Raw genomic sequence first — 26,853 nt, 5'->3', positions numbered from 1 at the left:
CATGGATGCTAGCTCATTTAGACCCCACTTAATCACATCTCTATACAATAACATTTCAACTGCAGGACATATATTGTACAGCAGGTTTAGTTTAATTAGACATTTAATAAAAAATATTCACCAGCCTCTCCTGCTGTTCCATTTAATTGCTCCCCATATTTAGATGGGTCACTGACGTCCTCCTCCCTTTCTGCATCAAATTCATATTATTCATTCTCACTTTTAAGACTCCTATGCCTCATCGTTAACTGCTTTTTTTCCTCCACTTAGTCACTTATACTTGGAACTACTACCTTTCGTCCTATGACTATTAGAACCCACTTTTGACCACCTTTTCATCACCATTGAGTCATGATTATCTGCTCTCAACCTCCTGCCGTATTCCTTATTGTTCAGAGTTAATTAGTTCAACATTTCCCTCTATCATGCAAGCTCTGGGTGCTGTCGAAAACTATGTATGTTTAAAGTTCAATGCACATCTGTAGCTATATGTAGAAAAAGCTCTATGAACTAAACTAAACATTTTAAGGTTTTTTTGGTTTAGTAATTACAAAATTACAGACAATTGTCTACATTTTCACTAGCTACTGTAGAAGCTTGAAATCTAAAAACCCCGGCCTCAATGGTTGAGTTCCAGCCATCCTCTCATAATATAGACATTGACATCTCCTGACATGTATGAGTTCTATATAGCAAACAAGTGAGGTGGAGAAGAGATGAGACAAAAACAGGACATCCCACAAGAACTCAACTTTGTTCACTTCCTGGCCTGATCTACAATATAAACCATATCATTGTCAGTATAGTATTGCATGCACCCACACTTAGTTATGAATCCTACCCAAAAAAACCCTGTTTTTATGACCCAAGTTAAGCCAGTTTTTCAAATGTCACAGGCCCTCTATTAGTACAGTTCTATCCACATGATATGTGAATGGATGCAGAAGTATGTGTACCAGTAAAAGTAGTCCTCTAGCATCAAGTCCACTATGTGCCTGTCTGTTCAGCAGTGACCACTATGTCAAATTTTTGAACAATGCTGCTGAGGCATCATAACGACTTCAAGTCCACTCACTCGCCTTTTAAAGTCACGAGTATACTTTGGAAATGCTTCTTTTCCTGCAAGTCCAACCTTGGCAAATATACATGTACAAGTACAAGTCTACCTCACCCTCATGCCACTTTGTAGTCTAGGAAAGAGGCCCTAGATTTCCTGGATGTGAAGACAGGGTGTAGAAGAGAAGAGAGAGAAGAGAGAAAAGAATGTATATGTGGGCCCAGATGCAGAATTTCTACAGGAATAAAGGTACAGACCTCTACTTGTAAAACACCTTATTCATTGAACAAAAATAATTTCTCAATTATAGTAGACAAATCTGTCCTGATATTAAGCAAATATAGATATTGTGTTTAGGTTTTATGATCTTTGGGACATTAAACTTGTCTTATGGTATCAGGCATACCAAAGGAGTACTACAGCATAGCGATACATTTATTGATTTAGCAGTGTCATCATCATCTTAATGTAAAATTCAAGCTGGTAACAATGAATCAAGAGAAGGTGTCAACTCTCTTCTCTCACATATATCTTGTACATAAACAAATGGAGGATAACATTCTGCAAATTCTGCTGTAAAATAATTCTGAATATTGTCAGGGAAAAATGCCAGATGGACAAGCTTCTGTACTTCTGGATTGCTTCAGAGGATAGGATGCCTTTGGACTGGAAAGCCTATTAAAAAAAACACAAAATAAAAGACTTTTGTGGCCTGTCTTGCTGAGAAAAAATGTTAACTGAAGAGAAAATTTGCTGGGAGCTCTGTCTTAACGAAGATGAAGAATCCTTTATGATTTACAGTGCACTACCTTATTTCCTGCAAATCTCTCATTTGCCTGGTTAACTCATGACAAAAATCTCAGTGGATAAGAAAGGTAATGAATTTTAGCTAGACACAAATGAACTGCTTAAAGACCTACAGTACTGGTTTGGACTCCTAGAGATAACCACCACCAAACATACGTTGAACTGAAGTCTGCCCAGTTGTTGGTGGTTGCAGTTGATTCTATCGAAGCTGGAGCTGCCAGAGGTGGAGGTGTTTCACGCAAAGAAACTTTAGGTGCCACTGTAGCATCAACTACTGGTTTCAGAGAGGTTGGAACTTCATTGTCAGGTATTTTCTCTGCATAGTTTGCAGGGAACCATCCAGTCTTTCCTTTCAGTTCTCCTCCCAGCCACCCAGGTTCTCCAGTCTGGCTTTCATCCACCTGCAAGTACATTAAATCATGAGGTTCAGAAACATGAGAGAAACAGGTTTACTTAAAAAATGAAGCTGCCATTCACAGTTCATTAGTTGTCTTCAGTTACTGGAAACTCAAAACTTTGTTTGCCAGACGATGGAATCCCAGATTGCAGGAGGCTCAATGTATAGTGGAAAGCAACTTTGAGTGTCTGAACGTTCATTGGTGATGCCTGGAAACACATTTGGATGTCAGTGTAGCCAATGCAAATCATATTAGCGTGCCATGCTTAACCTTACACAATGTATGTGAAGCACAAGGGGAATACTTCTGGAGCAAGCGAGCATAGGACAGTTCTGATTTTCTAAGCCTAAACAGACAGCTGGGTCCCACCTGTGTGCACACTGCTCCTGATCCTGAATAGCAATGGAGACTCACCATGTGATTTGTTTGCATATTGTGGATAAGGATGTATCCAGAATGTGACTTGGGATCACTCCAAAGAACATTACTGTGACACTACAGTGTTGCCAGAAAAACTCAATAGAGCACTGACACATATTTGTGTTGCAACATACCTCAGCAGGTTTCAATGCCCTGCAGCGGACACTGATGTAGCGTATAAAAGGCAAAATACCTGCAACACTGTTCTTAAAATGTTGCACTGTTTATAGTGAATCCAACAGCCAGTTGGATAGGGTTCAAATCTCTTCAGGGATTATATTACAATTTCTTCTTTAAATGGCTTTCCAGTCCCGTAGAGGACCCATCCTCCTTTGCCAGAGAGATGTTTCTGCTAGTGGTGACCCCTCAACATATTGCTGAGTGGAAAGATTTGGTGAGCAATGAAGACTGCCACTAAACCTGAGGAACCAGCCAGAATTTCTGCTACACCAAAAATTTGTTGATTATGCTTGCACGACCGGGAGGCAATCTGAGAGGAAACTGACCATACTCTAAGATTCCAGAAGGAGTTCTGATGCAAGAGAAACAGAAAACCACAGAAAATGTCCACTCACTTCTAATCCTACCCCTACTCCCTGCCTCAGGGGCCTTAAAGTCCAGCCCATGTTCAGCAAATAGCATTGAAAGGGACAGCTACATCACCAATGTATTCTGTTCCCTGAACTTGGATTAATGCCATAAGACAATCACCTCTCCGCTGCTAAGGGACTTAGCACTGTATATGTGCCACCACTTGAGCATTTTTTTACTCCCAGCTTCAGTGGATCAAAGCAGGGAAAGACCAGACACCAGGGACTAGGAATGGTAATAAACATCTGAAATAGTCACTGGGTGAATGTTCCTCAGATATCTTTGTTTTTTTCTTAAAGATCAACCATATATGTGTATCAAAATCAAAGAGCTGTTGAAAGCAATAGTTACTTAATAGTAACTACTAAAAAGATGCTAATCATTTCATTGCTCCAAGAGATTTTGTTAGGTTCTGACCCTGAATAGCAACAGCACAGAGTAGTGTTTGAGACAGCTACTTCTGAAGCTGTCACCACACCAATGAATTAACCTTGTGTCCTCTAAAACCATAATTCTATCAGCTGGATTTCTTTACAGAATAACTACAGACACTTTGCAAATTATTTATTCTAAAGCAAGGATGGAACAATTCTTTTGCATGGAAGCTACTTACTATCAAACAATAAGGCTTCCGGTTGCAACCAACTGCCTCTAGATTACTCCTCTCTACAGCTGACCGACCACTCTGCTTTAGACCCCCTGTTAACCTTTTGCCTGCCTGTCTGCTACTATTTATATCCCACACTCTTTGGTTAGCATAAAACAATTCATTACTTCTGCTTTGTGTTGGGCCTAACTTCTGCCTCAGTCCTACTCCCATGGAAATAAATGGACTGCTTGCTTGACTAGTCCAATGTGACTTTGCTGCAGTGCAGAGCAAAATTTCCATTGCAGCAGCACTGAATAGCATGTTAAGATGGCACTCTGAGTGATGGAAGGTCATAGTAGAGGGCAAATCTTGCCAAATGTGGGAGAGAGAAAGTAAATATCACCATCAGACTCTTCAAGTTGAATAACTCAAACTGTAGTAACATTTGCATACCATTTGCACACTTTGGGAATTGCTAAGGTCAGGACTGAAATCAATACAGGGGGATCCATGCTATAAATCCAAGATACGTTCCAAAAAACTTGGACTTTTAGTGAAACAACTTAAAGAGGGGAATTTTTTTCCCCGCAGCTGACTTCTATTTAAGCCAATTGGGGGGAGTGTTTTGTACGACTTATAGTGGGGAATGGGAGAACTTATAACGCATCAGTTCCTACAAATATCAACGACTTTAGTGTGGAACGGATGTATACCGGGGCGACTTATAGCGGGGACATCATGTACTAAAATAAATTCCGCAATCAAGTCTTTTTAACCTGCTAAATAAGGGCTTCTTAAAAATGGACCACAGTTACCTAAATAGTTTAAAATTATTTTTGCACAAAGAGAGGAGAAATACATGACAATGATTTTAAAAATTGATTTAAGGTTTCTTTTAGCAGAATTGAAAACTACAAATTCTCAAAACAGTCCAAACAATCTGATGAAATTTCTGTTTCTTTAATCAACAGTTGCTTTTTTGAAATCATCTATCAGCATGAAAAGCTATCATTTTACACTTTACAAAATAATATGATCGCCCAGCTCGATAGAGGGTGGGTGACATATGTTTAAAAGTTTGACGTAAAGAACTGTATAAAGATTTTACAGGAAGTACGCGCGTTACAAACACACTTATTTATAACACTTAATCAGACTGAAAATAAATGCCACTATTATGTATCTTCTTTCAGACATACTTTCTATCAGCCAGAACATCCTCCATTTCTTTTTAAAATCTACTTTCCCAAAAGCTGACTTGACTCTCAGAAGCAAATCTAAAACGAATGAAACCCCTGTTACTATTCAGAATGTAAGCTCTTCAGGACAGTGTTCATCATCTTATGTTTGTGCTGTTCCTAACACAATGGGGCATAGACCTCTACACTCTGACGTATCACAAAAAACAATTGTCCCCATCGCCATCAGCTGTCAAAACTGACTACCAACTACTATGAATCTTTATGAAATTTCTTTAGGCTCAGGGCAGAAATGGAGCTATTTGATCCTGAATTATGATCCTCTAATAACCAGGCCACTAAAATCAATAATTCAGTAATCTGAGTTCTTCATGGAATTATTTGTAAATTCATTCCAATACACTGAAGTACATAGGAGATGGTTAGTGTCATCAGAATCTGCTCAGGAACTTCAACTTGGTGCTAGAGGAGGGGATGGAAAGATGTCCATCCCAAAGGGAAAAAAAAAAGGAACACATTAATATCCACTCCACAAGCGATATCCAGTCAAAAGAAAAAAGATAAACAGCATTCTTCTATTTATAGTGCTCATGATATAGAAGTTAGAAATGGGTCCTTGGAATGGAAGGTCTTATTAATCCAAGAGAAGTGTATGGTTAAGTTGCAGATGAAGCTATATATAATAAATACAATGTATATAAATATAATCTTTGAAAATGTGTCATACTATGCCCCTGGGGCAGTGATATGGGATAGGATCTATGGATTAAAACATACAAAAAATATGGGTGCAAAACTATAGGACTGAGTCTTTTGGTTCTATTATGAGGAACATTGGTGTGCACTGACATGACCCAGTTCCCTCTCCGCTCACATCTAGACCACGTGGCCAGTGGAACAGGATGAGCAACTGAGGCTGGTAATTATATCCCATCTGTAGAACTGTAGGGAAAACTAAGGAGTATGGTATCCCTTGCACTCAACACCAAGACAGGTAGAAGGATCAGAAAGCACCCATTCCCACATCTTTGATTGTTATTGAAGTGTATTTGTAAGCAAGAAGGCACATTTCACAGAGTGATCACTCTATATATGACCTCTCAGTCTTCACCCTCACAGAAAACCTGCACTATTACTTTCAAAAGATAAACCTGATCATTTAAATTCATAACATTGCCAGGACTGAATAGAGACCCTGGATTTATGGCTTATTACAACTATCTGTAACCCACTAACACCATTTCTTTCCTTTCCTACCTGAGCCTTAGAGGAGAGCTAACAGGCCATTTCATATCTTCAGTGTTCCCTTGAAATGTGTGTTAAATTTATGCTAAACAATCTGTTCCATTCTGTATTTAGCTATAACTTTCAGAGCAAGGACTTGCTTCATGTACAGCCATACAGCTGCACCCCTGCAAATGTAGCACTGTAATGGTTTTCTTCCCCCACTAAATGACTATGCCAACTGGAGACCTTCTCCAGTTGGCATAGTTAGAGCCCTGTATACAAAATTAGTATCCACATCCACAGCTGTATCCGCCAAAATAAGCCATGAATATCCACATGGATATCTGCAAATCTGCAGGGTTCTAGATAATAAAATTTCTATCCCTATCCATATCCACTAAAATGAGCTGCAGATATCTCCAGCCATACCTGAGGATGTGGATACCCACGAATTTGCAGGGCTCTATAGTTAATCCACCTCCCCAAGGCACAGTGGTGGTATTGGTGAGAGAAGCTCCACACTCCTGAGTAACATAGTTATCCTGACATAGGTCTGTAGTGTAGAATTGGCCTAAGGTTTCCAGGTCTGAAGAAGAGCTTTGTGTAGCTTGACAGTTGGTCTCTCTCACTAACAGAATACATTTAAAAAACAACAAATACTATGACAGCACCTTAAAGACTAACAAAACACGTAGATGGTACCATGAGCTTTTGAGGGCACAGCTGAAGAAGTGGGTGGTGCCCACGAAAGCTCATAATACCATCTACATGTTTTGTTAGTCTTTAAGGTGCTACCAGACTATCTTTTGTTTTTTAAGTTTATCCTGTACATATTAACTCAGCCACCCCTTTGAAGCTTATTAAAAGAAGATAGTCCAATAAAAGATATTACCTCACCCACCTTGTCTCGCTCATTATTCTAACACCAGGGATAATATACAAAACAGTACACACTATACATTTCAGTCTCTACAACTTCTTTATAATATTCGTGGTAAATGTAAATTAGAGTTAGGATGGATAAAATACTGGTATAAGAATATAAGCAGAGATATAGAACAAAGTAAATTTTTTTCAAGAAACGTCACATTTCTCTCACCATGACTATGTCACCTGGTTGAATAGTGATTTCATCATGGCTTCTGGCTTCGAAGGGATACAATGCTCGATAATACACTATTTTTACATCCTCCTGAGCAGAAATAGTCAGTGGAGCTTTTTCTATATAAAGAGGAAAAAAATACATATTAAAAAACAAACAAAAAAAAAGTTTGTGAAACACTTTAGAAGAGAGGCAAAAAAACCAAAACCAAAACCAAAAAAACAAGGAGAGGCAAAGTATTAATTATCACAATGTCCCAGAGAGGCAGAGTAAGTACTATCCCCATTTTACATAAGGGGAAATAAGCAAACAAATAATTAAACTTACATTTTCTCTCTATTTTCTCCTTTAGCACCACCTATTTAAAATAATATGCTTTTAGCTTTTAGTAAACACATAGCTATTTATATAGAAAATACCTACATTTAAGACCATGTACAATTATTTTACAACTTTTCCTGTTTTGTTTTTAAGCACTGCACTGATGTAACGGATTAACTTGGTCAATAAGTTCCTGGTATAGATGGTCATTATCCATATAGTGACCTTTTACAGTCTCGTTACAACGTATCTAGCAAATACCTCAGGGCTGATGGATAACATCCTGTGTATTTATTATCCCTTACCTGGGTTTAAGTTTTTATTTCAAATAAATTGTTTTTTTAATTGTATATTAATAGCTAGATACATACTGCCTCTACCCTGGAAAAATCCCAAAACAGATGCTATAGACCAACGTAATTATACACAGGGATGAAGGAAGTGGTTTTTGAAGTGCAATTTTGCCTTGAAAAGGTAAAACATGGCAACGTTATCATCCCATAATTTTGATATACAATAGTTTGCTGGAGACAAACACCATTTTACAGCTAAATTCTCTTCTTCAATCTGCATGGTGCATCTCATCCAGTCCCTTTCCACTTCTTATGTGACTATTAAATTCCACACTTGCAGGGACAGCAACAGTGCCCAGAAGAGCTCTGTGATGCACAGTGGACAATATAAGCCATAAACCATTTAAACAAGATCAGCAACTTAGTCTGAATAAACATCCAACATCTGAAATCAGAAGACAGGACATAAGGAAGAGTGTTTTAGATTTCCTTTCTCTTCCATACCTGCACTTGACCACGGTGCCTGAATGGCCGGCTTGGCTGGCTCTTGATGTTGATGGAAAAGCTTATTCAGTTTATCTTGCATTTCCTGTTTGCCCTTATCCTCACTATCTTTCTTCTTGATTATTTCTTCCCTTTTTTGCTTTTCACCTTCCTGAAGTTTTTTTTGCCACTGGTTCTCTTCCTCCTGTTGCACTCGATCAAGCCACTGTTTATCCCTTTCCTGGTTTCGTCTGTCAATTACAATTTTTTTAAAGCAGGCAAAGTGACAAACATAACATTTAGTTTTCCTTGTGAATATGTGATTTATATTAGCTTACATGTTTTCCATCATCATTCATAGAACACTCATCCCACAGCATCTTATTACAGAAAAATTCCCAAGGACATAGTATTTTGCCAATAGAGCTCAGCATGTGACATAGGTCAATGCTAATGACTCTCTGCCAACTAAGATGACAAAAAGCTAAACTTAATAGAAATCAGAGAAATTGCCTAGAAAATATATTGCACCAGCACATTATAACAACTTGACAGGAATGACTGCTACTCAGTTTTTAATATAACCCTGTCAGCCATGCTTATGAGATCTTAGAATTTACAACCTGAATTTTGCAGAAGCATCTATAAGAGTTAAGCAGTGAAATGAGAGTAGCAAGGATTCCTGAATGGAAAAATAGTTCACTAATTTTGTGCTGGAGTTGTATGCAGGCAGAAAAAAAATAACCTTGGTCTTACAGACATCTTGAGAGATCTAGAACTGCTGGTGTTCACACTCTCAAATTGGGCTAAGATTTTTTTTAAAAAAAAGTCGAGTCATAGTTATTACTGTGAAGTTACTCATTTCTCATCAGTTGGTAGATTTAAATGGATATGTTAACATATAAACAACTCAACACAGCTACTATGAGAATCATGTTTCATATTCTCTATTTTGTGTTTTATTTGCAAATTCAACAATACATTATGCTTTATTTCTTGTAATTTTTGCACAGCTCTATTAATACAATTCACAAGCAATCATTCCGAGAATGACAAACTGTAGAAAAAAAATCACATCATTCATATGAAAATATAAACACCCTTGAAGTTTTGGAGCTTAAATTTAGGCATTTCAGGTTTTAAAATTACAACAATGAAAAGTAAGCCATTGTAGATCTACTCAGGAAATGTAAGGCTATATTTTTGTGTTTCAAAATACTCATACCTAAACCAGCCAAGCCAGCTGAACAAGCCTTTTGGATATGATAAATACTGCATTTCTGGAAGAGAGTTCTTTGCTAAAAGTGTAAAGTCCGACAATTCTCAGGGATTGTCCTGGAATTCTGAGGAATTAAAGATTAATTTTAAGTTCCTGTCATGTGATGAAATGTTCAGGAGTAAGTCCAACCACAACTGGCAACTGTATAAAAGAGGCGGCTGGCTCTGTGCCATTAAAACTGCATCTCTCTCAATACTCTTTTCCTTCACAGCACTAGGTAGTCTCAATGACAGAGCATTCAAAATGATTATTTCTTTAAATCAGCATGACAGCTTTCCTCCCCCCCCGCCCCCAAATTGCCAAAAATGCATTTTATTTAAACTAGGTTATTGATCAGAAAAAGAAGTTACTCACCTCATGCAGTAATGACAGTTCTTCAAGATGGCTGGTGTTGGGTCTGTCCTGCACTGCAGATTGGAGACTTTTCCTAACTGTGTCTAGTCGGGCTGCACATGCACAATAGCAGCATGGGCTATTCCTGCCTTTGGAGTTCACGCATGAGTCTCAACTCCCTACAGTTTCTTTGTGAACGCCCTCTTATTTGAGCTGGTGAGCCAAAGAAGAGCGGAGGAGGGTGGGTAGTGGAGCACCCACTAGGACACACAACTTGAAGAACTGTCGTTACTGCACGAGTAGCTTCCTTTTCTTCTTCGAGTGATGTCGCTGTGGGTGCTCCACTGCTGCTGACTATACAGCAGTATCCATGCAATTGGTAGGTGGGCTTCAGTTAGGTGCCATGCCTGAGAGAGGACTACATTGGCTACCATAGTACCTGTGTCAGCCTGTGTGGAAACTGCATAGTGTCTCACGAACGTATGATTAGAGGACCAGGTACCGGTATGGCATACTTCTTGGAGAGAGACTCCTTTCAGAAAAGCTGTTGATGTCACCAGCGCCCTAGTAGAATGTGCCTTGGGAGGTGGAGGGAGAGGTCTGCCCTAGAATAAATAGCACTGGATGAGGCAGAATGTTATCAGTTTGGAGATAGGTTGGGAGGAGAGTGGCATTTCCTCGGAACATTTAGCCAACAAAATTAACAGTGTCTGTGATTTACAGAAAGACTGTGTCCAGTCTATATAGAATGCAGTCACTCATTAAACATCCAAGCGTATGTAGCATAGCCTCCTCTCGGGAGGCATGAGGCTTTGGGAAAAAGGTAGGAAGGACTATAGGTTCACTGATGTGGAAATCAATGACTTTAGGTAGGATGGAAGGGTGGGGCTGAAGGACAACCTTGCGTTTGTGAAATATCGTGCAGGGTGGTGATGCTGTGAGAGCAGTGATTTCACTAACTCTTCTTGCAGATGCAATTGCTGTTAAAAATTCCATTTTTAATGTAATGTCAGAAGGGCAAGCGGGGATTTGGCCATGGGCTCGAAAGGTGGTCTTGTGAGCACACGAAGGACCAATTATAAGTCCCATGTAGGTGTATAGGTCTACATGGCAGGTTGAGGTTCTATAGCACCTTCAAAAATCTCTTGGAAATAGGATGTGGAAATACAGAGAAGCCATTTATCGGAGGGTGAAAAGCCACAATCATGGCAAGGTGTACTCTGAGTGATGAAACTGACAGGTCTAGCTGTTTCAGGAACATAATGTAATCCAGGATCGAGTGGAGCAGAGCAGTAGACGGTTGGACATGATTACCCAGGCAGCATGTGGCAAAACATTTCCACTTATAAAGGTAAGTACTGCACCTACTTTGATTTCTATTGTGAAGTAATACACTCTACTTGTTGTGAACACATCTGCTCCATCCCAGAGAATCAGAGATACCTGGCAATCAGGTGTATTGTTTGCAGTTGGGCATGGAGAAGAGTGTGTCTGTTCTGAGATAAGAGGACTGGACGGTTCAGAAGTGGGTAGGGAAGTTGAAGAGACATTTGACAAAGGTAGGGAATCCAGGTCTGTCTGGGCTATGCTGGGGCTATGAGAATTACTTGGGCCTCATCCGATTTATCTTTCGGAGGACTCGGGATGAGTAGGATAGAAGGGAATGCGTAGACCAGGTGAGTATTCCATGGAAAAAGCAGAGCATCCCCTAGCAATCTGGGACCTATGCCTCCTCTTGAGCAATATTGGGGACACTTGGTATTCTGGCTCACTGCAATATGGCCAGCCCCATCAGTGGAATAGATGGTGTGTAATCTGCATATGCAACTCCCACTCATGGTATGTTTCAAAGTGGCGGCTGAGAGTATCGGCCATAGTATTCTTGCATCCAGGTAGTTAAGAAGCAATGATGGTAATCTTGTGGTGGATATACCTGTTCCAAAGATGTATCGCCTCCACAGCAATTGATATAAAACATTGTAGTTATGTTGTCAGTGAGACTACGTGCCGTCGAGCCCTTGATATATTGAAGGAAGTGTTTGCATGCATTGTGAACAGCTCAGAGTTCTAGAAGATAAATCGGATATGGAGTCCAGACTTACTGAACCACTTTTCCAGGGCAAAGTATTGTTGAAAATGAGCTCCCCAACCAAGGAGCAAAGTGTCTATAGTGACCTGTTTGGATGGCTGTGTCTGATGGAATGGGACACTGCCGAGAATATTTCAATGTTTGGTCCACCATCATAGTTAGGCAAAGGACCTCCGGGGAACTGAAAGGTGCTTGCGCACCTGGTGTTTGGAAGGAGTATACACCGAGGTGAACCAGTGCTGAAGGCAGCAAAAGTGCTGATTGGCATAAGGAATGACGTATGTCATGGCTGCCATGTGTCCCGTAAATCGGAGACAAGTCAATATGGGAACAGTTGGGCTTAATGTTATGATTGAAATCATGCTGATTTGGGAGGTATTTGCATGCTGTCTTAGAATCCAGGTGAGCCCCTATGAACTCCAAAGACTGGGTGGGGCAGAGGATGGATTTCTGTTCACTGATGATGAATCCAAGGGACTCGAAAAACATCTTGGTAAAGAGAAGCATATCTCTTGTGGCTTGTTGAGAGGAGCCTTGACTAAGGCAGTCATTTAAGTAAGGGAAGACTGTGATGCCCTTGTGGCATAAACGTGCTGCAGCAACTGCCAACTTCTTGAAAAAAAACCAACTCTAGGGGTGGAAGAGAGTCTGAAAGGAAGAACTCTGTATTGGAAGCGATCTGAAGCAACTGTAAAACAGAGGAAGCATCTGTGTACTGGGTGAATGGTTATATTAAAACACGCGTCTAGGAGGACGAGGGCTGCAAACCTGTCTCCTTTGTCCAGTGCCGGGATATTTGTTGTGAGTGTGATCATCTTGAACCATTGTTTGCGGAGATATTTGTTTCATTGACTTAGGTCAAGGATGGGTCTCCAACCAACTGTTCTTTTTTCCAATCAGGAATTAATCTGACTAAAATCCCCTTCCCTGATATTTTGTGGGACCTTTTCTATAGCTCCTATACTTAGTAGGTGTTGGACCTCTTGACGGAGTAGTGCTTCATGAGAGGGGTCCCTGAAGAGGTTCCGGGAAAGGTGGAGAGGTTGGAGGACTGACATCAGGGGAATGGAATATCCATACTTGATGATCTCCAAAACCCAAAAGACTGGGGTAATTGCTGCCCACTGGCTGTAAAGGGGGTGTAAATGATGATGGAATGTGCTGTACTCGAGAGGCACTGGTGTAGAGGAGAGGTTGAGCAGGCCTTCGACCAAAGCCTTGAACTTAATGTTTAGAGGCCTCTGAGTCGGATGAGCAAGTGTTAGGGGCTCTCCAGTGTTGGTTCCTTGATCTGGAATGACCATGGTCAAATGGGTCTTTGTTGCTATCTGCCAAACGAGAAATCTTCCTGTTTCTGGTAGGGCAAGTAATACCTCTTATGGAAGGGGGTGTGTACATCCCTAAGGTGCATAAGGTGGTGTGTGAGTCTTTGCTGGAATGGAAAATGTCATCTGTCTTCACAGCAAAGAGTTTGTCCTGGTCAAATGGTAAACCCTCAACTGTTTGGAGGTCCTTGAGGACACCAGCTGCTTGCAGCCATGAGTGCCTCATTACTGTGGATGTTGCTGTTGTTCTTGTCGTTGTGTCGGCAGAATTGAGCATCATTGGTAGTGCTGTGCAGGATGTAGCGTACCCCTCTTGGATGATAGATTTGAGTATGGGTCTCATGTCATCTGGAAATGTTGCATCAGTTCTGTTAGCTCTGCATAATTGTCAAAGTCGTGATGAGCTAAGAGCGCCGTATAATATGCTCTACCAAGTTGAAGAGTCAAGGAGGCATACTTTTTTCTTCTGAATCAATCCAGATATTTATATTCTTTATCCTGACTATTGGATTTATATTGAGGGTTCTTAGCTCTTTGGTTTGCAGCATCAATTGCTAAGGAGTTGGGCTGAAGGTGTAAAAATAAGAAGTCCATGCTCTTCAAGGGGACGAAGTATTTTCTATCAGCCCTTTTTATTAGTCAGGGGCGAAGGAGGGGGGGGAGGGAGCATGTGGCTGGTGTGTGCCATACTTCATCTGCTGTTTTCAAGATTGCTTCATCTAAAGGAAGCGCAATTTTCGATTTTGCAGAAGGTTGCAGATTCTTTAAGAGTTTGTGCTGTTTTTCTTGCACTTCTGATAACACAACCTCCTAGCTGGTACTCAAAGTAGTTGCTAAGTCCTGAAATTGTTTCACGTCATCAGCTGGTGAAGAGTTGTCAGGGATAACCATCTCATCCAGTGATGACAACAATTTGTCAGTAGGCAACACATCAGGTTGTTGGATGTCTGCATTATCGGTAATCAGCCCTTGTTCCATCTTGCTCTCGTCTTGCTTCCATCTTGAGATCTTCTGTGGGAGGCAGTGAAGGGAGTAGATGAGCAGGTAGTAAGGATCTTTGAGCCGGTGTAGGAGGTGCCATTGATCAGTATCGTGGGGGAGCCCAGTGACAGCATTGGGACCTGCAGGGTTGATATTGAGGATGGTCAGATCAATCTGGATACCACAGGGGATAGTGAGAATACCATGGTTGATGTGTCTCATAAGATGTGTTGGTTCTTGCTGGGCAGGAGTGTTGAGAGAAAAAAAATCACACTCCTGTGATGATCGTAGTAGTCACTATAATGCAGGTGATCATGGTGGAGAAGAGCCAGTTTTTTCCCCTCATTTTGTAGAGCTGCCAACATACTGATGATGCTCAGTAAATAACCAAGTTTAGATTAAATTCTTAGGAACAGAATTTTACTTGTTTGAGAAACACTGGGAACACATATGGCTCTACATAGATTTATTTTACTTAACATAAACTAAAACTGTTACCTTTGGGTTTCTTTTTGCTTTTCCAATTCTATCATCTTCCTCTCTTGCTCCTTCTGTTTCAGCCTTTCAGCTTCTAAGGTCTTTTGCTTCTGAAGCTGCTGCTTGTTATGTATCTCTCTCAGCTCCTATTGCAACCAAAAATATATTGCATGTAACCATGTAGTACATAATATAACAACAAATAGCTTTACATTTCTCACCGTAAAGGACCCAGAACCTTCTTATATATTACCCAATATTTTGAAAATCGAATAACTGGCAACAGGTCAGACATTTTTACACGTTGTCATGATTTAGCCCAGACACAGAAAATGCTGACTTTTTTGGTCCACGCCATAGATTATTTAGTCTACCTTCCTTGCTACAAGTAATTGAATTTTTCATTCTGTCACAAACCTTGTTGAAATAAAGTTAAATAAATGAGGTTGAAAACCATGACATTTTGTCTGATATGTAGGGCCACAAATTTGTACAATGCTATATTAAAATGATCGTTATATATATAATTTTAGAGTGCATCCATCAGTCCACGTGTCTGTTTGTCCATTTATTCAAGAACTCCTCCTAAACCGTAAGAGCTAGGACCATCAAATTTTATATGCAGCTTTCTCTTGTCATAACTTAAACCAAGGTCAGGGTTTAGCTGTGCCTGGAAGCAGGAAGTGCCATGAATGTGACTGTTTTCCGTAACATGGAAAGGGAGGGGGGAGTGAGTGGAGAGATATGAAAAGGAGGGCCAGAGAAGAGGGACATGATGCTGTGAATGGCCACTGGGGGCAGCTGCAGTACAAAGAGAATGGCCGGCAGGGCTGGGGTTCCGCCATCTTGCCTGCCTCCAGACTGGGTAAGGAGCCCCCTTATCCCAGAGCCCATTCCCTTCCCCAGGCAGAGCCTGCAGGACATGGTGGGGGGAGACCTGCTAAAGGAGGGGGAAGCCCCCAGAGCATGGCCCCTCCCCAGACAGCTTGCAAGTCTCGGAGGGGCTATTGGAGGGTGGGACCAGCTTGCAGAGTGCTGCTCCACCAACAGGCTACGGGGTGACCACTGCCCCAAGCAAGGTCCCCCTGGAGTAGCTGCAGGCTAGGGGGAGGCAGTTGTAGGTTAGGCTCTCCCAGACAGGCTGCAGTCTGGGGGAGGGGCAGCTTGAGGCCAGGGCTGGCCCACAAAGTCCCAACCCTCAGCTGACAAGCACGCAGACACTGATCCCCCATCCCATGAGGAGCTGTGCTCAGGGGAGCGCAATTCCAGTCCCTTGGGAGGAGCCACTGGTCAGGGAGTCCTGCCATGTCCCACTGGAAAGAGCTGCCACTGGAGCAGTGCCACCCTTAATGTCACAGGTGGCTCAGTAAGCCCTTCTCCAAATCCCAGCCTCCTGTCCTGAGCCCCCTGCCCAGAGTCCTGCACCTCCCACCTGCCTTGACTTCTGCACCCACACCTCCTTCCCTCTGCCCTGAGGCCATCAACCTCTGCCTTGAGCCCCCCCCCCCCACACCTTCCAATCCTCTGCCCTAAGCTGCCTCTTATGCCTGAACCGTCACTCCAGCCTTCATTTTCACAAAACACAAACATTGAAATAAAGCATGTACATTTTTCATTTATTTTAATAAACAAACATCATGCTGGATACATCAGCTTGTTAAATATACAGATAACTTGTTTCCTTCATTCATAATATGACAGCAATCAATATACTGTATCAGCAAGAACACATCTTCACAAAAGACTGAAATTTCTGCTCAAGCTTTTAATATTTCCAAAATATCTGGCATTTATCTAAAGTATGGCTCATAGAGCTTTCCATTTACTCTCCCTCCACTTTTAGTCACATTCCCAAAAGGTTAGAGTTAAAGACTGACTTGTTTCTTAAATACTGCTGTAAATAAAGGCTGTTCTTCATAAATAATCTCTCTATTGATAGTGGCTTAATTTTTATTAAGTGGTTAGCAGCAGCTTTGTTGTATACATTGGTCAGGTTTCTTAACTATTTATGACAATATTTTCAAAGTTAACTCCTGAATTGTTTTTACAAATACTTTTCTACTTTGATTCAGTTTGAAATTAATAGATACTGCTATGTGAACTGTTGAAGCATTTACAAGATTATTCTCTCTCCAGAAAAGGGAATACTCCAGCAATGTCTTCAGAGCTCTATTCAGGTACTAAAGCAGATGGGCTTGGCAGAATTCAATTTTAAATTATTTTGACTGATAATCATTTACACCCCAGTCAGTATTAACTGGTTAACCAGTAAGCATCACCCTTACTGGTAAGCATCACCTGATTAGTTAGTTGGCAGGTGCCCAGCCTGGCTCCCACCCCCATTTAAGCAGTTAACCAGTTAAACATAACATTTTACCAGTTAACTGATCAAGTGGGATTTTATGGCCCTAATATTGACATTTATTTTTTAAGATTTATTAAATCTGTAATCAACCTACATTTTCCCTACTGAAGGAAATTATGAAGAGTTTAGATATTTCTGTCTCTTCCCTTGAAAATTAGTCTCATATCTTTAAATAACCACTTCTAGTTTATGAATAAAAATCTATCTTAAAGTATATAAAAATAACCATAAATGGCAGGAAATTTTCATGTCTTAATGAAACATTAAAACTATGCTACGTTAGTACAGAGTAAAAGTGAACGGTTTTGGCAAAACATTATTATTATTTAGAAAAAGAGTGGGACAAAACTCAATTTTGGTTCGCTGAAACTTTTGACACTTCAAAAGTTTCCTACAACATGTAGATTCCATATAATTTTCAATATAAAAACAGACACTGGATTTTTTTAAATGAAATATGCCCCACAAGACTGAAGTTGCAAAATGAAATTGATATGATTGTTGTCAGTTTCAATGCCGTCCACCACTGAGCAACAGTGAAAGTGAGGAGAATCCTATCAATTTTAGTCAGCTGCTTTTAAGACTTCCTGGGTAGCTGCCTCATCAGGTTGCAAGAGACAGGGCAGCCCCAGGAGTCCACTGTCCCAGGAACCTAAAAGATCTCAGAGTGCATTGAGGCTAGGGAGTCATCTTGTGGGACTGTTCCAGACCTACATCCCCCCTGAAAGCCTGGGCTCCCCAGCAGCCAAACAAGAGATGGCTGGAGACAAGGCATGTTTCCTTCTGAACCATGCCTGCAGTTCACTGAAAGATTGCCAAATCTCCTACATTTCTGTGAAACATTCCAGACTCAATGCATTAGCAATTTCTGACAAAATGCTTTAGTTGGAAAATTCTCAACCAGCTCTACATAGAAAGTCACACAAACTTAAAGGCTAACAGAAACCTCAGATACGCATTTGAGAACACACAACAGGTTTGGTTCTAAAGTAACTAAGGCATTTGGGAAATTTTTCAAGTTCTGCACATGCACACATGGTTAGAAGCACTTGTGCACAGCACAATTTTGTGGGGAAGGAGTGTGTGAAGTGATTTGAAAGGCGAAGCATAATGCCAATATTCATCACAACTCGTGGGATCTCTAACAGTTGGCAGCACATGACAGAGAACGATGAGTGAGACACAAGGAGAGCCAGGGACCTTGCACAGTTTTAGAGGTAGAGAGCACTTGAAGCTTGAGGTAGTGCCTGACCTTGCTGAACTAGCTCACCTATTTAATTCTGCACTTTACAGTATTTTGCGGTGTTAAGGATTCTCCCTTTGTTTCAAACTAACTTATTTTGTGTAACCATAGAGAAAGTTCTCTTTATGCCCACACACAATTTCTACCGGCATCAAGCTATTATGAATGCAGAAAGTCAAATTATATTCAACATAATCCACAAACATCAGCAGTAATGGAGTTTATAAACATTTATCACGTGGGAAATACAAATTTCAGAGGTCAGCCATGAATAAGAACAGTCATCTGCTTTGTAAATTCATGCATTTGTAAGGTCAATAAAACCACCAGACCCTCCATTATAACTATGCCAATCCAATGAATATGTAATTTTATTCTGCTCCATTCTATTTAGATTTTTTTAAAACCATTGGTCTAGTAGTTTTTTCAGGTGATCAACTTGCTGCTGCTGTCATCTCAAGTGTGGATAGGTAGACTGTGGCACGCTCAGTTTAGATATGTATGGGAACTGCTTTCAAGAACTTCTTTGATGCATCTCTTCCTCCTTCAGCTTCTTTTTTCTGCTCAGCACCCTCTTCCCTCACTTACACTTGTTTGGTAACTGGCTCATTTTCCAAGTTGCAATTTAAATCCTGGCTTAGCTAACATTTCTACTGCTACTGAAAAGAGGAGTTAAGAGTTACAGTGGTAGCTTTGAAGATAATCTGTTACAAGTTACAATAATTTTAATTAGCTATTAAGAACATAGCAGCATTTTAAGTGCCCCTTTTCCTCATCCTCACTTAATTTCTTTATTCTAACAATTCTTTCTTTCTTTGATCTTAAGTAGTTAAAAACAACACTAAATCGTTAAATCTAGAAATGGAACTAAAAATCCTGGAGCATAGCAGCAGTCAAACTTTTAAAAACTCAAACAACAAATACATTAAAGATGAAGCCCAACTATTTGTGATAAGGGTAATTTATTTTTAAGCAGGCCATTTTAAAAATGAATGAGAACCATTAACCATCAACTACTCTAATTTTGAGAGTGTTTCTACTTCTTTTAAAAAGTTCATCAAGTTACAAATTCCAAAAAGGAGTACAAACTGACTTTGCAAGAGCTCTTTGCACTGAACGCCCATTCACTTCATTTGAGGTTCTGATTGCATGAAAACGGCAGAATACCATAGAATCTCAAAGTTATGAACACCTAAGGAACAGAGGTTGTTTGTACTTCTGAAACAACCATAACTCTGAATAAAACGTTATGGTTGCTTTTTCAAGTTCACCACTGAACATCGACTTTATACAGCTTTGAAACTTTCCTCTACAGAAGAAAAATGCTGGTTTTAACCCTCTTAATTAAAACAGGAGTACAGGCAGTCCCCGGGTTATGTACAAGATAGGGACTGTAGGTTTGTTCTTAAGTTGAATTTGTATGTAAGTCGGAACTGGTACATATTGTAGGGGAAACTCTAGCCAAACATTTCTCCACAGCTCAGTTTTATTCTCTCATACCTCACTTCCCTCAGTCCTTTATTTTCAAGCTGAGGTGTCTGCTGAGAAAAGCCATTCTGCGTCTCCCTGGTCTGCTGGGTGGGGCGCCAGCTTCGCGTCTCCCTGGTCTGCTGGGGGGAAAAGCAGCTAGTGCGGGGTTGCTTCACCCCGTTTGTAAGTAGGGATCCGATGTAAGTCGGATCCATGTAACCCGGGGACTGCCTGTATAGTTTCCTTACCTTGTAATATCTTTTATTAGTAGTTTGTTTAACATGGCACTATACTGTCTGTTTTTTTTGTCTCTGCCATAGCCTGATTGCACACTTCCAGGCCCATATGAAGCATGTGGGTGGCTGGTCCGTTCATAACTCTATTGTTCATAATTCTGAGGTTCTACTGTACTTTGTATTTTACATATGTAGGCTTACCATACAACTATAGATGTTAGCACATAAACATTGAAACAATTAACTGATATGCCTAGGGTTATCAGTTAATCCAAATGACTACACACAATGCTACCTCTTGCTGCCTCTGATAGAGAGGCAGCAAGTAGGGCACGGAGGTAGAAGCCGGTGCCCGTTGGGAGCCAGCTTTTAATCTGGTTCCTGTGGAGTCACCTGCCCCTTCCCCCGCTGGTGCTCAGCGGAAACCAGCCTAAAAGCCACTTCCCCACAAGCACCGGATCTCGCGAATCCGCTTGCTGTCTTCCCTCCCCCCATACTGCTACCTCTATCATACACAGCAATGTGGGGAAGGTAGGCAGGAGCGGATACCCACGGGGGCACTATACGTGTGCTGGTTCTGTGGAGCCACTTGCTCCCACCCCCCACTGCTACCTCCCCCAGAGGTAGCGTGGGGAGGGAAGGAGGATGGAAGACTGCTTAAAAGCTGGCTCCCCTCAAGCACTGGCTTCACAGAGCCACCTGCCCTCCCCCCACTCCCACCATGCTGTTACCTGTCTATGAGAGCAGCAGTGCAGGGGCAAGGGCTGTTGCCACAAAGCAGCCTTTGTCCACAGTGGCCAGGGACAGAGTGGGGCCAGGAGCACACTGGCTGCTGGCCCTGGCCTGTATTTTAATAACCATTAAAAATTGTTGTGGTGACTACATGATTACTGAAAAATATGGTATCTAACATCCCTACCTACAACTACGTTTATTTTATAACAACTGAGCACATTTTGTAACAACACTGAAAACCATTGCCGTCTCTGTCTGCTAAGACCAAAGTTGGGAGATTTCAGTACAAGAATAAGGTCTCCTTTCCAGTTTAAAAGTCTCAGAGGGGGTAGCCATGTTAGTCTGTAACTTTAAAAACAATAGTTCTATGGCATCTTAAAGACTAACAAAAAAACACATATGTATATTAGTATTATGAGCTTTTGTGGGCAAAACCCACTTCTTCAGATGAGATTATCTTGGGTTTTGATCCCACCTGCTCCCACTGCTGCTGCCTCTGAGGGAAGCTCCACAGGAACCGGTACACGTGAGGTGCTGGCTTAAAAACCAGTTCCCCACAGGCACCAGATCCCGCCTTCCACCTCCCTTGCTGCATCTGGTTATATGTAGTCATTTGGATTAACTGATAAGCCCAGGTTTATTAGTTAATGGTTTAAACATTTATACGTTAACATCCTTACTTCAAATCTGATCTGAAAGTAACAAATGGGCACTACGACAGTGGTTCTCAACTGGGGGTAAGCGTATCTGTGGGAGTACATCTTCCAGAAGGTACTCAACTCATCTAGATCTACATTTCTCAAACTGGGGGTTGCAGCTCCCAGGGGAGGAGGTAGAGGAGCATGCCAGGGAATAAGCCACAAGAGTCCTCAAGTCAAGGAACAAACAATTACTTTGGAGAATACAAGGAGGCAACTGGATATTCCTTTTTCCTGCACTTGGAAGTAATAAAAGCAGTGTGATGACATTATCGAAAATGGGACTCCAAACAGCCCTTGGTTGGAAATGCTTCAAAGACTGCTTTTAGACTGCCTGTTAAAATTAAGTGAAGTCTCTAGAAGCCATGTATTTGTTTTGCTTTTATATGTAACCTGTTTTAATTATCCTCCCTCTCTCACACCATCTCCTTTGATAATAAACTTACGATTATTTTCACTATAAAAGTAGATCAGTGCTGTGATGTTATATGGGGGCTGATCCTCAGTTGAATCAAAGAAGCTGGTGCATACACCATCCCGCTGGTGCGAACGAACCTGGTATTTCTGAGAATAGCTAGTGACAGGGTCTAGATATCACAGGGGAATGCAAAAGGAGCTTGGTGACTGGGATGCAGCTATCATTAACTTGATTGACTTTGTTAAGCAAAGCAAGTTCTGGAATTGCCCTGAGGAGACTGTGTGGCTTACAGATTGGTGTAGTCAGGGAGCCGATACTCAGTTAAGCACCAGCAGGTTTGTGTCTCATAGAATCATAGAGCTGAAAGAGACCTCAGGAGGTCAAGTCCAGCCCCCTGCCTAAGGCAGGACCAATCCCAACTCTCACTGTAGGTAGGGGAAGGTTAACAAGGCAACTCAGTCCTGGACACCTTGAGGAGGTGCCACAACTATATACAGTAAAACTCCAGTGGTCTGGCACCCACAATAGTCTGGCACCAACTGGAAACCGGAAGTGCTCTGGCCAGCCGGACAATTGGAGCTGCTCTGCCCCCGGCTTCCCCAACTCTGACGCTGGTCAGTTTCAGCAGCGCTGGACTTGGGGAAGCCTGGGGCAGAGCAGCTACGGTGCTCTGCCCCCTCCTCCCCCCGGCTTCCCCAAGTCCGCCACTACTGAAACTGACCAGCGGCAGACTTGGGGAAGCCGGGGGCAGAGCAGCTGGAGTGCTGCCGATGCTGCGCAGTTCCCTGCCAATCCCCCCTCCCGCCCCCAGGCCTCTCATAGACCCCTTCCGGTACTCCGGCATATCCAATAATCCGGCACTCTCTGGGTTCCAAAGGTGCCAGATTGGAAGTATACTGTATTATGTTGTTAAAGATAGGAGCAGTAATCTTAAACATCAGGTCTTCCAATAAGACTTGACCTACGGTCTTCAATAACAAAAAGGCACACAATACTTTTGTTAAATTATTCAGTTGATCTTGTATTTCAAAACACAGTGTTGTAGCAACTAATGACAATCAGACAATTAGCATGGTGCCCTTTTCAAGAATAAAGTGGATTAAAAATCCAATTCATCAACATTATTTTAGGATATAGTCATACAAAACATATATAATTCATATGTGTATCCACATTAACTTAATATAAATGACAATTGTCTTAATGAGATCTAATTTCAAACCAGAATCAGCTATAAAAACCTTCATTTGTTACAAATATATAAATCAAAAAGGAGATGTTCAATGTATTTCTTACAATATATAATATTAGTTATATGTTATCTGGGGTGCTGGTTTTTTTTAAAAAAATATCAGATACAGTGAGTTAAGTTCATTCTCATTTTCTTTTTTTTTTTTAAATAACTGTCAAGAAATAGTCAAACATATCTTTGAAGGGATGCTCTTCATTTTTCTAGCTGTTGCTATCTCCACTTTTACTATGTGATTATATAAACCACAGTCTCAACAAATGACTAATTAATCTATGAACTGACTAAACAGTAAAAGTGAACGTATGAAGAGCAACTACAGTCAGAAACAAGTGTGAGTTTGAGCTGGCAGAAAAATTCTGCCTAGAAGTTAGTCAAGTCACTTTTCAGTAGGTTTAAAATAAAGGGCACGTAAACTGTACAGAAGTAGCAATCCCACCATATTCCAAGAACCTCTGTTTCTAGAGGGGGAGGATAGAAGGTGGCAGTTTTTTCAAGTGTAACCATAGATCTTGGATCATATCATTTGAACTTATTCCTAAATAGGTTCAGATTTAATCTGGAACCTCTTGTTCAGAGTATACAGTAATGCCAATTTATCAAAATTTTATTTTCTTAAAAGGAAAAAGAGTACAATATATTTCAGAATGCAGTCGCTTTGTATAATAGTCTTAACATCAACATTTTGAATGAATCATATTTTAGTAAAATGTTTCTGCCCATGATCAAATTAACAACTGATCAACCAAACAATCAGAAAAAAGGATCAACATAGATTACCTTTAATTGATTATTGAAAGTATCAATTTCCTGTAGTTTAGATCTGGTTTCTTTTTCTACTTCATCCAATTGGTCTCGAAGCTGCTGGCGTACTAATTCCTTGGCTTCTAAGGCTCTTTTGATAGTAAGAAGAGAATCCCCTGTTTTTAAACATATTGTCAAAATGAGATATTTTCTTACACTGAGATCTTTAGGTCACCCAACTATTCCATTTCTCAACTTTCTCTTGCAAGATAAAAAATTATCAGTGATATGAATGATATATGTAACAAACAGATTCAAACTTATTTATACATGAACACACACTTACTGTGCAAACTGTTCTGCTGTACTTGTTTTAGCTGATCATTGAGTAATTGTTTTTCAGGAATCAACCTTCCAAGCATCTGCTGAGACTCCTTTGGGAAAACATAGGAACAAGTTACAGACCTTAACCAGAAATAATCGCTACCTTTTCATTACATCATTTTGCCTTCACTGAAATATCTTTTCCCACCGCAAATATTATCAAAGCACTTATTGCAGGGGTGGACAATTTTTGCCCAGGGGCCACTTCAAATGGGAAGGGGTTGGTCTGGGGGTGGGGGAGTCCCTTTGCTCCCCCTTCCAACTAGGCACTCATGCCCTGGAAGAGGCTTGGCACATTCCCCTACCCCAGGCCAATTAGGGCCTGGGGGGCGAGGGACGCGCAAAGCCTCCTCCGCTCTACTCCCCCGGCCCTGCGAGCAGTGTGTGGTGCTTCAAGGCGCCACGTGCTCCTGGTAGGGCGGGAGGAGGCTTTGGGTGCTCCCCCGCACCCAGACCAATTAAGGCCTGGGGTGGGGGAGCACGTGAAGCCTTCTCCGCTCTGCCCCCACCCTGCGAGCAGCCCACAGTGCTTTGAAACACCACACGCTACTCGCAGGGCGGAGGCAGAGCAGAGAAGGCTTCCGGCGCTCCCCCACTCCAAAGCCCTAATTGGCCTGGGGGCAAGGGAGCAGTAGGGTCTCCGTGGGCCAGATCCACCCACTTGGTGGGGCCGAATCTGGCCCACAGAGGCCCTTTTGCCCACCCCGACTTGTTGTGTAGGACCATTTCTTAGTGATATAACTACACATGGATAAAAACTAGCCCATAAAAAAAGCCAGTAAGTTAAATCGATTACTTTAGTAACTGCTCCCATCTAAAACAAACTTGATCTGAACTTCCAATGCAAGATGTGACAAATTTTTGTAAGGGTATGAGGATCAGTTTAATTGGGTATTGAACTGGACCCTCAGAAATGTCTGGGAGTCATTTAAATAAGTAATTGGAAGTGTCATCAAGATTAGATTGAAGGATTGCCAAATATACTAAATCATTCAAAGATAATAAATAATCTTCCCTTAAACAAACACATAATATCCATGATCTGCTTACATGCAACCTATCAGATAAGAATACAAGTTCCTGGTCTTTGCAAATCATTTCAGCAGAGGTCATGCCCCTTTATTTATTCAGTTGTTTTAGGGGAACACAGAAAGCTACATATAAATAAATGTTTAATTGCAGAGTGGCCTGTGAATGAGATTTTTCATCTAGGAGAATATGCATAATCCTTGATATTTGTGGGGGATGACAGTTATCAATTCCACTACATAGTTTTCCAGTGCCTTGACCTTCAACATGAAGTTGTCAAAACAAATTAGAGAAAGCTAAAATGAAACTGCTTAATATACAAAAATTGGCAGTAACAATATCTTGGTCTTTGAAAACAATCTTTCATTTAAGCAATTTACTTCAGCATCAGTTTGACTACATGACCGATTTGTCACAAAGCACCAAGAACAACACAGTATGGCCTTCTACGCAAATGTCACACAAATTGTTAATTGCTTTCTGAAGCAAACCAAATATCTTCAAATGTTCTTACATATATGATGGTAGTGATATGATTTCATAGTTATTGCACTTTCCAACATTGTGTAGTTTTGCCTTCACAGCATACAACTCTCAGTTTAGAGTTACAGACTGTTACTTACTTAGATCTTTATAATATATTCAAAGAGCCATAATAAGGTACCATGGCAAAGTCAAGTACCTCAAAAGTCAGGAAATATCAGAATTAAAGCATCTGTGCAACTTTAATTTGGCTTCTGTGTATATGTTTTGTAATTCAAGTCTGTATCACATGAGGATACAGACTTTCTCCAATGAACTCCTGCCTCATTCTATACCCGTGCTGCCTATAATATACAGGGCTCGACAAATAATACAATCTACTTGCCCGTGGCAAGTAGATTACAATCCGGAAGAGCCGGGTTCGGACGGACCCGGCTTTTGAAAGATCCTGCCATTTTCGAGAGAACCACGTCTAGACCGCAGTTTTACTTTTGAAATGGCGCTTGTTCGAAAGTGCGCCATTACGCAATTATGCAAATGAAGTGCAGGATATTTAAATCTCTGCGTCATTTGCAATTTCAAAGTGTCTAATTTACATCCCGCTGTCAAAAGAGAGATGTAGTCTAGACAGCCTAAGACATTAGAAATTCTTACACCATGATTTTCATGCTTTAAAGTTTTCACTAATATGTGGAGATTTTTAAAGAATAAAATACTTAAACATAGGCAAGGAATTGCTAAGAAAATCACAGGGAATGACTTTTAATACATGCACTATTTTAATTAATTTAGCTATTCAGTCTTAAGAAATCTGGAGAAAGGATCACT

General features: G+C 40.9%; 1 protein-coding gene across 6 annotated transcripts in view; it reads right to left on the bottom strand.

Annotated features, from left to right (window-relative positions):
- ITSN1 (intersectin 1) overlaps nucleotides 1-26,853 on the bottom strand; it is a 194,762-nt gene that overhangs the window by 64,968 nt on the left and 102,941 nt on the right. For all 6 annotated transcript variants that reach the window (XM_075911169.1, XM_075911141.1, XM_075911179.1 and 3 more), the window contains 6 exons: nucleotides 24,476-24,563; nucleotides 24,166-24,305; nucleotides 14,993-15,117; nucleotides 8,509-8,738; nucleotides 7,388-7,509; nucleotides 2,021-2,265 (listed from right to left, as the gene is read on the bottom strand). In XM_075911169.1, the coding sequence (XP_075767284.1) occupies nucleotides 2,021-2,265; nucleotides 7,388-7,509; nucleotides 8,509-8,738; nucleotides 14,993-15,117; nucleotides 24,166-24,305; nucleotides 24,476-24,563 (950 nt within the window). The remainder of the gene's footprint in view (nucleotides 1-2,020; nucleotides 2,266-7,387; nucleotides 7,510-8,508; nucleotides 8,739-14,992; nucleotides 15,118-24,165; nucleotides 24,306-24,475; nucleotides 24,564-26,853) is intronic.

Source organism: Pelodiscus sinensis, chromosome 1 (assembly GCF_049634645.1).
Source record: "Pelodiscus sinensis isolate JC-2024 chromosome 1, ASM4963464v1, whole genome shotgun sequence".
Lineage (NCBI taxonomy): Eukaryota > Metazoa > Chordata > Testudines > Trionychidae > Pelodiscus > Pelodiscus sinensis.
Note: the sequence above shows the minus strand (reverse complement) of the source record. Positions and strands in the feature narration are given on the sequence as shown.